Raw genomic sequence first — 11,730 nt, 5'->3', positions numbered from 1 at the left:
AAGAATATTCAATATTTTTCCCTCTTCTCCTGAAGGACCTGCAGAGATGTAATACTACCAACGTCCTTTCCCAAACTGCCAATTTGTACATGTGAGACCGTACAATATCCAGATGCACCATCCAACCAAGGGAATTAAGGGATTTGGAAGTAGCATGGGAAGGTAGAATTATGGTAGATTATTAGCCATGATATTGAATGACAGGGCAGCCTTGAAGGGCCAAATGGCACAGTCCTGCTCCTATTGCCACCTTAACTCAGGAGGTGATAGAGGGGAGGGGCAGGAAGCATTATTCACAATCAAGACTGTCCCTGCTGTCCCTCAACCGCCATCATAATAACTCACAATCCATAAGCCTGGTATCTGGATAGTGATGAGCAGTAGGAACCACTCGTCCGCTATTTAGTCTGATCATATCTAAGCAGGCTCTTTGGAAGAGCTGTGCAGTTAGCCCCAATCATCGACTTCTTTTCCCCCTGTAGCCTGACAAATCTTTTCTCTTACAAAATACGGTGCATTGTATAACCTACATCCTTTACAAAGTTCCTCAATGCCCGCCAGATAGTGCTTTCCAGGTTGTAACAACTTGCTGTATGAAGAAACTCCTCGTCTGGATTTTATTTTGGCCAACTATTTTAAATTGAACCTGAGCACTTGTTAGGAGGTGTAAGATAGCAGCTCTGAGTGACCAGTCTTCCAGCTGGTTCAGTGGCTATCCTCAGCCCCTTCAGCCTGAGACTGCACTACTGGGACCTCCAAAGACAATCCTGGCTGCAGTATAGGATGGAGTTATATAGGGCGTTTCCATGACCAATAGGCCCGATAAGACAGGAGGAACTTATCACTGAAAATAACAGTGGAAACCTGTCATTTTCCTTCTGTCAAAGTTATAACACGTGGAAAATTGTGTGGTGATTTCCTGATACAATATGTGCTTCCAGTGGGTAATACTCCCAGCTGGAAGCAATGGATTGCAGAATCACCTTGGAATTTATTAAATAAATTGTAAGTTTCTTTCTTTCCGACCTTAACTTTCAAATCAGTGGACCGCCTGATGATTCAAACTATTGAGGGAAATGAGGGTCTGTTATTGGGAGAAATGAACACGGGAGAAAATCATACAAGAGGATTAAACATGCCGACTACTTTACCTTCAGTTTCGTTCCCACTTTAAATTTTGCTTGCTTCCCCATAGCCAGAAAAGTAATAGAAATCTGTTCCTGCTCTAAAATTCTGACACCAATGTTCTCATTTAATGATATGAAGATTGGTTTAAAAGGTGCAAAGAGGAGAGGGCTTAGATGGTCCCTCCAGCACCAGCGCTTTACTCGGGTGCCTCGCTCATCCAAATACAGACCGCCCACGGCATTAATATTTATCCTGTGTATAAAACGAGAGATAGGAGACATTACCTAGAGATACGATCATCAGTCAAATGTTAGAACTTCAACAAGAATGGCGTATATTTATTGGAAACCAATTTGAACGGCGCACAATCCCACTAATGGCAATGCGATAATGATTTGACAATCTGGGCGGCACGGGAGCACAGTGGTTAGCACAATTGTTGCACAGCTCTAGGATCCCAGGTTCGATTCCCGGCTTGGGTCACTGTCTGTGTGGAGTCTGCATGTTCTCCCCGTTCCCTCCGGGTGCTCTGGTTTCCTCCCACAGGTCCCGAAAGATGTGCTGTTAAGTATTTTGGACATTCTGAATTCTCCCTCAGTGTACCCGAACAGGTGCCGGAATGTGGCCACTGGGGGATTTTCACAGTAACTTCATTGCAGTGTTAATGTAAGCCTACTTGTGACAATAATAAAGATTATTATTATTATCTGCTTTCTGACATGTTGATTGGGAGATTAACAATAGCCTGGGCATGGGGAGAACTCCGCTGTTTGTTGAAGTTGTACCCCGTAGTCTTTTGCATCCGACTGAAAGGACAGCAGACTACCTGTACAATAACTGTGGTGATATGCATCACTAAGTACACAAGGGGTTAATGTAGATACACTAGAACTAGCTAAACACTAGAGGGAGCAGCAGAGACATCATGACACACAGACATTCAACCAATAGGTCAGTAAGATAGGACACGACCAATGGGCAGTCAAGACACACCCAGAGGTGACACTACCACAAGGGGGCTACCCATACAAAAGGACAGGGCACACATGCTCTTCCTCTTTCCATAGGCGACATTCAGAGAGACGGGGCAGATCAGGAAGCATCACACCCACCGCATGGATTAGAGCAGACTGGTTAATTAGATTGAGTTACTATAGCAAGATTAGCAGGAGAGTCGAACTCAAGTAGGAGAATTGTTAACTGTTCAATAAATGTGTTAAACCTATCTCCAAGTCTGAACCTTCCTTTGTCAGAGTATACGTCAAGGAAGCAGCTTCTGCTACATAAAGAAGCATAACACAACATGGTACCAGTAGTGGCCTGTTGAATCTCTATAGTTCAACTCAACAAATCTGTGACTATCAGCAACAGCACCCAGGCAAGATTTTCGAGATTCCGGTTCCGCAGCAGTTCAGGTACCACGGCAATCTCTGCAAACTGGCGTGCGTTCAGGCAGAGATTTGAGATCTACCTGGTAGCGTCCGACCTAGATGGTGTGGCAGATGCAGAGAAAATAAAGCTTCTGCGGGTGAAACTGCAGCAGATATCTTCCAGACCTTCAAGTACCCCAAAGGGCAAGACAAGAGAGACCTCCAGACAGTCCTGGACAAGTTTCAAACATCCTGCGAGGAAAACACAAGAGAGAACGGTAAAAGAGGCGCCAATACTCACCACAAGGCAAAGGTCGGCTTAAAGGAGCTGCACATGCGCAGTTGCCCAGAAGACACGAACCGGCAAAACAGTGTTTTGCGCATGCGTGAGAAGCTGCGCATGTGCGAGAAGCGCACAGTAAAGGGCCAGCGATCTGCGCATGCGCGATCCATTCCTACGCTCTACGTCACCAGCATCATGACATCAGAGGCCCCGGACCACGCTCACTTAAAGGGGAAATGTCCCAAAATAGTGGGAAGAAATGTTAAAACTGGAAAACACAATTCTTTCACCTGGAAAGACAGCACAATGCCTGAACTTCGACCAGTAGCTGAAAGTAACCTCTGCAGAACCCTGCAACAAGCAGTTAGCACCGCCCAAATAAATGATTTGGGCCTTGAAGACTACGACTCAGACATTGATTACTTCTTTGGACATCGCGAGCACAATGACAGCTCCGACACAAAGTAATGATATGGTCCTTGAAGACTACGATTCGGAAGATGATTTCATCATTGGACGCGACCTCAGTACCAAATCCGAACCGCCACGCGATGTGTTGTACAATGAAGAATCCGACACAGACATGGACGAGTTCTTCGGATTTGAGGGTCCTCAGCCCAGCACAGACGACATCCTAACCCAGAAGTACAGGATTCTGCTGCGGCCTGACACCAAGAGATAGAGAGCGGTACAAGCCCACAGAGAGCGGCCTGATGCCACACCAGTGGTCCACACACCACGAAGAGTCCCCGACTCCACAGAGTGGTCCACGCACCACGAAGAGTCCCGACTCCACACAAAAGGTGGTCCACGCACCACGAAGTGTCCCCGACTCCGCACAAAAAGCGATGACAGACTCCACAGCGAGACCACCACACAGAGAACACAGGAAGATTCCAGAGTGAGACCACTGCACGAATCTGTTGAGAGCGCACAGACCACTGCATGACTGCACACAGGGAACGATGCCAGACCCCACAGAGCGAGCGATACAAGCCTCCACAGCGAGCTCGTTGACAGACTCCACGATGGAAGCAACACAAGACTCCAGAGCGCAGTCCTTGCATGAACAAGACCACGAAGGTCTAGCAACCTCATCTGAGCAACCAGCAGCAGACGATGCAAGTCTGCCACGCTCTAGCGAACAGCAAGAAGACTCTGACAGTCTACAACGCTCACGTGAACAACAAAGCAACTATGACAGTTCACCCAGATTATTTGAGCCACCAGAAGAAGACTCTGACAGTCTACACAGCTCAATTAACCGACAAGAAGACACAGAAGATTTTCCCACTGTATGTGTGACAAGTGACGAAGGCATCTCAATTCCCATACAGGATGTGCAACATGACAACGAGACTGACTGTTCTCCGCTAGTGTGTACAGAGGCACTTTGCAATCAAAGTGAGGCTACTGGTGACTCCAGTGACACCACGTTAATTCAAACCTCATCCACTCGCGCCCCTCCACAAAAAACTGCAATCCTGAACATTTTGACTCCGGACGGGGAGCAACAAGACACCTCAGATGATTCAAGTGAACCTGAAATGACTCCGGACGGGGAGTGTCAAGAAACCAAAGCTGATTTAGGTGAACCAGAAAGGACTCCAGACGGGGAGAATCGACAAGCTAAAGATAATTTCAGTGAACCGGACATGACTCCAGATGGGGAGCGCCAAGGAATCAGAGATGGCGCGCTCAATGAAACAGCAGATGCCACAAAGGACACTGACGCAAGTAACTTTGTGAAGAACCCGGATTCTCCACTCTGTGTGGTCATTGAGCGCAACAAACACAACAAAACCTACGAAGACAACAACAAGCGTACCAAAGGCACCTACGTCAACACCAAGCATGACAAAACCAACAACACTGGAACGACTTGTACGACATGGTACAACTCTGCGAATGCAGGACAATGTAACAGCACAGCTCCTAACACTGGCGAGAGTACAGCCATACTATGGCATGACAGCAAATCTCACCGATCCAAGTTTGTTCCACTGCATACCAACTTTCAAGGCAGATAAGTTTGCTCCACTACGAACAAGCAAACCAGCTTTCAAGGCAGGTGACATACTGCATCAATATTGCAATCACAAGAAACAGTCCAGGCCGGACCTCACAGATTACATACTACATCGCTACCACAAACATTAAAAAAAGAGTCCAAATCAGACAACGGAGTGATTTGACCACTTCTTGGTTCCTTAAGCACAGGGACACAAGGAAATGCCACCATCAACATCACCATGTCACCAACAAAACAAGAAAACCACTCGACCATATTCATTCATGAACTTTGGACTCGTACATATTATTTGGTATTGTGTAATCATTACTGTCAACATGATTTGTACATGTCATTACTTATCCAACTATTTGTTCAATTTTCTTTAACACAGTACAGAAAATATGTAACACGAAAAAAGGGTGGATGTGGTGATACGTATCACTGTAAATACACAAGGGGTTAATGTAAATACACTAGAACTAGGTAAACACTAGGGGGAGCACCAGAGACATCATGACACACAGACATTCAACCAATAGGTCAGTAAGATAGGACATGACCAATGGGCAGTCAAGACACCCAGAGATGACACCACCACAAGGGGGCTACCCATATAAAAGGACAGGGCACACATGCTCTTCCTCTTTCCATAGGTGACACTCAGAGAGACGGGCAGATCAGGAAGCATCACACTCACCGCATGGATTAGAGCAGACTGGTTAATTAGATTGAGTTACTATAGCAAGATTAGCAGGAGAGTCGAACTCAAGTAGGAGAATTGTTAACTGTTCAATAAATGTGTTAAACCTATCTCCAAGTCTGAACCTTCCTTTGTCAGAGTATGGAAATGAAATGAAATGATAATCGCTCATTGTCACAAGTAGGCTTCAAATGAAGTTACTGTGAAAAGCCCCTAGTCGCCACATTCCGGCGCCTGTTTGGGGAGGCCGGTGCGGGAATTGAACCGTGCTGCTGGCCTGCCTTGGTCTGCTGTCAAAGCCAGCGATTTAGCCCAGTGCTAAACCAGCCCCAAGTATACATCAAGGAAGCAGCTTATGGACTTCCGGGTGTGGCTATGTAGAGCTAGGTCACATATTCGGTAGCTCCCGCTTAGAACGGACTTTTGGGCTCTTTTACAGGGCCCCCACGGCATTTGTTTGACATTTCCCGGTGTGGGAAGACTGCAGCATTCCCCTGACGGTGTCCCCCAGGAGTGTTGTGTCTTTTGGCTACCAGACCCGGCAGAAACAGTAAAAGATTTGGCTTGTGCAGCAGGAATAGACAAAGGCATCTTCCGGCATGCAGGCGGGGGAAGGGCAAGCTTAAAGCTGCAATCTGACTTGACTCTATCAAAGGTGAATTCCAGCAGCAGAGGGAACAACTGTGAAAAGATCTACCAAGGCCATTGAAGAAGCAGGGACAAGGCTTTCGGTGGCGGCCATGGGACCCCTCCAACTTCTATGAAACGGACCAGAAGTGTAATGGCCAAAGGAGCGGCACTGGAGCAACGGGAGAAGCAAGGGAAAGAAAACAAAATGGCAGCGGCCAGGGACAAAGGGGAGCTGCAGGAGTTCATCAAGCGCTGCTTCGAGGAGCAGCGCGAGGAGATGTTGGCGCCTATGCTTTCGGCAATTGAAGGACTCTGGATCACCCAGAAGGCCCACAAAGCTAAGATTCAGGAGGTACAGAAAAGAGTCAGTCAGAACGAGGATGAGCTCGTGGGCCTGGCGGTGAGAGTGGAGCAGAACGAGGCGCTACACAAGAGGTGGGCGGAAAGACTCGAAGACCTGGAGAACAGGTCGAGGAGAAAGAATCTGCAAATCCTGGGTCTCCCTGAGGGGGTGGAGGAGGCTGATGCCGGGGCATCCGCAAGCACGATGCTCGAGGCGATGATGGGCACGAAGGCCCCTTCGAGGCCGCTGGAGTTGGACGGGGCACATCGGGTGCTGGCGAAGAAGCCCCAGGCAAATGAGCCGCCAAGAGCGATGGTGGTGAGGTTCCACCGGTTCACGGACAGAGAGTGGGTCCTGAGATGGGCCAAGAAGGAGCGGAGCAGTAAGTGGGGCAATGCAGAGATCCGAATATACCCGGACTGGCGCACGGAGGTTGCAAAGCGGAGAGCGGGTTTCAACCGGGCCAAAGCGGCGTTGTACCAGAAAGAAGTGAAATTCGGAATGCTGCAGCCAGCGCGACTGTGGGTCACATACAAGGGCCAACACTATTACTTTGAAACGCCTGAAGAGGCGTGGACCTTTGTACAAGCCAAAAAGTTGGACTCTAACTGAGGGTTTGTGAGGGTGGGGGGGGATGTTTTGGGGTTTGATGTGTGATGGTTGTTGTATATAGGGGGTCAATCACACGCAGGAAATGTTACATGGGCTGGGGGAGAGAGACAAGGCCGTGACAGGAGCTGCGCCAGAAGGGGCGGAGCGGGCTTTGGAAAGGCAGGAAGGGGAACGAAGGAATGCATATGGATTGGGAGACTCCCACGCGGCGAGGTCAATGGGACGGCGGGGGAAGCCGGGGTCAGCAGGCGTCAGCTGACTTACGGGAGTGACATGGGGGGAGCAAAAAAGCTAGACAGGGGTCTAGCGGGGGGGGGGGGGGGGGAAAGGGTTGCTGCTGCACTGGCCAAAAGGGAATGGGACACAAGAGGTGGTCGGGACGGGGGTCCCCCCTCTGGGGGACTGGAGGGTGAGGGAGGCGTGGACACGGGACTGGTCCAGAAAAGGAGATGGCTAGTCGGCGGGGCGTGGGGGGGGGAGGGGGGGGGGGGGGGTGAGAGCCCCTCCAATCCGGCTGATAACGTGGAATGTGAGGGGCCTGAATGGGCCGGTGAAGAGGGCTTGCGTGTTCGCGCACTTAAAGGGACTGAAGGCGGACATGGCCATGCTCCAAGAGACACACCTGAAGGTGGCGGACCAGGTCAGGCTAAGAAAGGGATGGGTAGGACAGGTATTCCACTCGGGACTGGACGCAAAGAATAGAGGGGTGGCAATATTGGCAAGCGGGTGTCATTTGAGGCCAAGACTATTGTAACGGACAATGGAGGGCGATATGTAACGGTGAGCGGTAGGCTGCAAGGGACGTGGGTGGTGTTGGTAAACGTATACGCCCCGAACTGGGATGATGCAGGATTCATGAAGCACATGTTGGGGCGCTTTCCGGACCTGGAGATAGGAGGCCTGATAATGGGAGGGGACTTCAATACAGTGTTGGATCCAGCACTGGACCGCTCCAAATCAAGGACTGGAAAGAGGCCGGCGGCAGCCAAGGTACTTAAGGGGTTTATGGATCAGATGGGGGGGGAGTGGACCCATGGTGGTTTGCAAGGCCGCAGGCCAGGGAATTTTCTTTCTTCTCCCATGTACACAAAGCCTACTCCCGGATAGATTTCTTTGTTCTGGGTAGGGCGCTCATCCCGAGGGTGGAGGGGACAGAGTATTCGGCTATAGCCGTTTCGGACCATGCCCCGCACTGGGTGGAACTGGAGCTTGGAGAGGAGAGGGACCAACGCCCGTTGTGGCGGCTGGATGTGGGACTGCTGGCGGACGAGGTGGGGTGTGGGAAGGGGAGGGGGTGTATCGAAAGGTACTTGGAGGCCAACGACAACGGGGAGGTGCGGGTGGGGGTGGTATGGGAGGCGTTGAAGGCAGTGATCAGGGGAGAGCTAATTTCCATTAGGGCTCATAGGGAGAAGACCGAGGGTATGGAAAGGGAGAGGTTAGTGGGGGAGATTTTGAGAGTGGACAGGAGATACGCAGAGGCCCCGGAGGAAAGATTACTTGGGGAAAGACGACGGCTCCAGACGGAGTTTGACCTGTTGACCACAGGGAAGGCGGAGGCACAGTGGAGGAAAGCACAGGGGGCGACCTACGAGTATGGGGAAAAGGCTGGTCGGATGCTGGCACACCAGCTCCGTAAGAGGATGGCAGCGAGGGAAATAGGGGGAGTCAAAGATGGAAGGGGAGCCACGGTTCGGAGTGCGACAAAAATAAACAAGGTATTCAAGGCCTTTTATGAAGTGCTGTACAGATCCCAGCCCCCAGCGGGGGAAGAGGGGATGAGACGATTCCTAGATCAGCTGAGATTCCCGAGGATGGAGGAGCAAGAGGTGGCTGGTTTGGGGGCACCAATTGGGTTGGAGGAGCTGAGCAAGGGTTTGGGGAGCATGCAGGCGGGGAAGGCCCCGGGACCGGACGGATTCCCGGTGGAGTTCTACAGGAAGTATGCAGACCTGTTGGCCCCGCTGCTGGTGAGGACCTTTAATGAGGCAAGCGAGGAGGGGACCCTGCCCCCAACAATGTCGGAAGCGACAATTTCTTTGATCCTAAAGCGGGACAAGGACCCACTGCAATGTGGATCGTACAGGCCGATCTCGCTCCTCAATGTGGATGCAAAGTTGCTGGCAAAAGTGCTGGCCACGAGGATCGAGGACTGTGTCCCGGGGGTAATCCACGAGGACCAGACGGGATTTGTAAAGGGCAGGCAACTAAACACCAATGTGCGGCGGCTCTTAAACGTGATAATGATGCCATCGGAGGAGGGAGAGGCGGAGATAGTGGCAGCTATGGACGCGGAGAAGGCCTTTGATCGAGTAGAGTGGGAGTACCTCTGGGAGGTGCTGCGTAGGTTTGGGTTCGGGGTAGGGTTTATCAATTGGGTTAAGCTCCTTTACAGAGCCCCGATGGCGAGTGTAGTGACGAACCGGCGGAGGTCGGAGTACTTTCGACTGTACCGAGGGACGAGGCAGGGGTGCCCCCTGTCCCCCCTGTTCGCATTGGCGATCGAACCATTGGCCATGTCATTGAGGGAGTCTAATAAATGGAGGGGGGTGGTCCGAGGGGGAGAAGAGCATCGGGTGTCGCTATATGCGGATGACCTGTTGCTGTACGTGGCGGATCCAATGGAGGGGATGGTAAGGTCATGCAGACTCTAAGGGAGTTTGGGGAGTTTTCGGGCTATAAGCTCAATGTAGGGAAGAGTGAGCTCTTTGTATTACAGGCGGGGGACCAAGATAGGGGACCTACCGCTGAGGAGGGTGGAGGGGAGCTTTCGGTATCTGGGGATCCAGATAGCCAGGAGTTGGGGGACCCTACATAAACTGAATCTGACGAGGTTGGTGGAGCAAATGGAGGAGGATTTCAAAAGATGGGACATGTTACCACTCTCGCTGGCGGGTAGTGTGCAGTCGGTCAAAATGGTGGTCCTTCCGAGGTTTCTGTTTGTGTTTCAGTGCCTTCCCATCGTGATCACTAAGGCCTTTTTTAAGAGAGTAGGCAGGAGTATTATGGGGTTTGTGTGGGCGAATAAGACCCCGAGAATAAGGAGAGGGTTCCTGGAACGCATAGGGACCGAGGAGGGTTGGCGCTGCCAAACGTGGGGAGCTACTACTGGGCAGCAAATGTGGCGATGATCCGCAAGTGGGTTATGGAGAGAGGGGGCGGCATGGAAGAGGATGGAGATGGCGTCCTGTAAAGGAACGAACCTGGGGGCGTTGGTGACGCACCGCTGCCGCTCTCGCCAACAAAGTATACCACGAGCCCGGTGGTGGCGGCAACGCTAAGGGTCTGGGGCCAGTGGAGACGGCACCGGGGTGCAATGGGAGCATCGGTGTGGTCCCCGATCAGGGGTAACCACCGGTTTGTCCCGGGGAAGATGGACGGGGGTTCCAGAGCTGGCATCGGGCGGGGATTGGAAGAATGGGGGACCTGTTCATCGACGGGACGTTTGTGAGCCTAGGGGCACTGGAGGAGAAGTTCGAGTTACCCCCGGGAAATACCTTTAGATATATGCAGGTGAGGGCTTTTGTGAGGCGACAGGTGAGGGAATTCCCGTTGCTCCCGGCACAAGAAGTTCAAGATCGGGTGATCTCGGGTGTATGGGTCGGGGAGGGCAAGGTGTCGGAAATACACCAGGAGTTGAAAGAAGAGGGGGAAGCGCTGGTAGAAGAGTTGAAGGGTAAATGGGAGGGGGAGCTGGGGGAGGAGATCGAGGAAGGTCTGTGGGCTGATGCCCTAGGTAGGGTTAATTCCTCCTCCTCGTGTGCCAGGCTCAGCCTGATACAATTTAAGGTGGTCCACAGAGCGCACTTGATGGGGGCGAGGTTGAGTAGGTTCTTTGGGGTGGAGGACAGATGTGGGAGGTGCTCAGGAAGTCTGTCGAACCATGTCCATATGTTTTGGTCATGCCCGACACCGGAGGGGTTCTGGAGAGGTGTGGCAGGAGCAATATCTCAGGTGGTGAAAGTCCGGGTCAAGCCAAGCTGGGGGCTAGCAATATTTGGAGTAGTGGACGAACCGGGAGTGCAGGAAGCGAAAGAGGCCGGCATTCTGGCCTTTGCGTCCCTAGTAGCCCGGCGAAGGATCTTGCTAATTTGGAAGGAGGCAAAGTCCCCCAGCCTGGAGGCCTGGATAAATGATATGGCTGGGTTCATAAAGTTGGAGAGGATTAAGTTCGCCTTGAGAGGGTCTGCGCAGGGGTTCTACAGGCGGTGGCAACCGTTCTTAGACTATCTCGCGGAGTGTTAGAGGAAGGTCGGTCAGCAGCAACCTTGGGGGGGGGGGGGGTAAAAGGGGACGTCCTGGGAGGGGAAGGGGGAGGGGGGGGAAGGGGGGGACTGCCTGGGAGGGTGGATGAGCAAGAGATAACATGAAGGGTTGGGGAAACTGGCACGTACGGGTGAGGGCCAGTGTACAAAGCTGTGTAAATATATCATTTTGCCATGTATATATCTTGCTCTGCGTGATTTCTCGTTTATTTTGTTACGGGGGTGGGGGGGGGGGGGTTATTTGTAAGGGAGAAAAATTGTGTTAAAAAACTTTAATAAATATATTTTTTTTATAAAGGAAGCAGCTTATGCTACATGAAGAAGCATAACACAACAATAACCTTATAAAGTCTTGAGAGGTTCATTGAGTATTAAAGAAATCTCC

The 11,730-nt window shown here is 51.3% G+C and overlaps 1 protein-coding gene across 6 annotated transcripts in view; it reads right to left on the bottom strand.

The window, feature by feature from the left end:
* The window catches only part of LOC140389586 (glutamate-rich protein 6), a 90,502-nt gene that overhangs the window by 16,996 nt on the left and 61,776 nt on the right, over positions 1-11,730 (bottom strand). For 4 of the 6 annotated variants that reach the window (XM_072473841.1, XM_072473842.1, XM_072473844.1 and 1 more), the window contains one exon: positions 1,152-1,380. The exons of the other annotated variants lie outside the window; for them this stretch is intronic. In XM_072473841.1, the coding sequence (XP_072329942.1) occupies positions 1,152-1,380 (229 nt within the window). The remainder of the gene's footprint in view (positions 1-1,151; positions 1,381-11,730) is intronic. 6 annotated transcript variants of the gene reach the window in all.

Source organism: Scyliorhinus torazame, chromosome 14, assembly GCF_047496885.1.
Source record: "Scyliorhinus torazame isolate Kashiwa2021f chromosome 14, sScyTor2.1, whole genome shotgun sequence".
NCBI lineage: Eukaryota > Metazoa > Chordata > Chondrichthyes > Carcharhiniformes > Scyliorhinidae > Scyliorhinus > Scyliorhinus torazame.
This window is presented reverse-complemented; position numbering and strand designations above follow the sequence as displayed.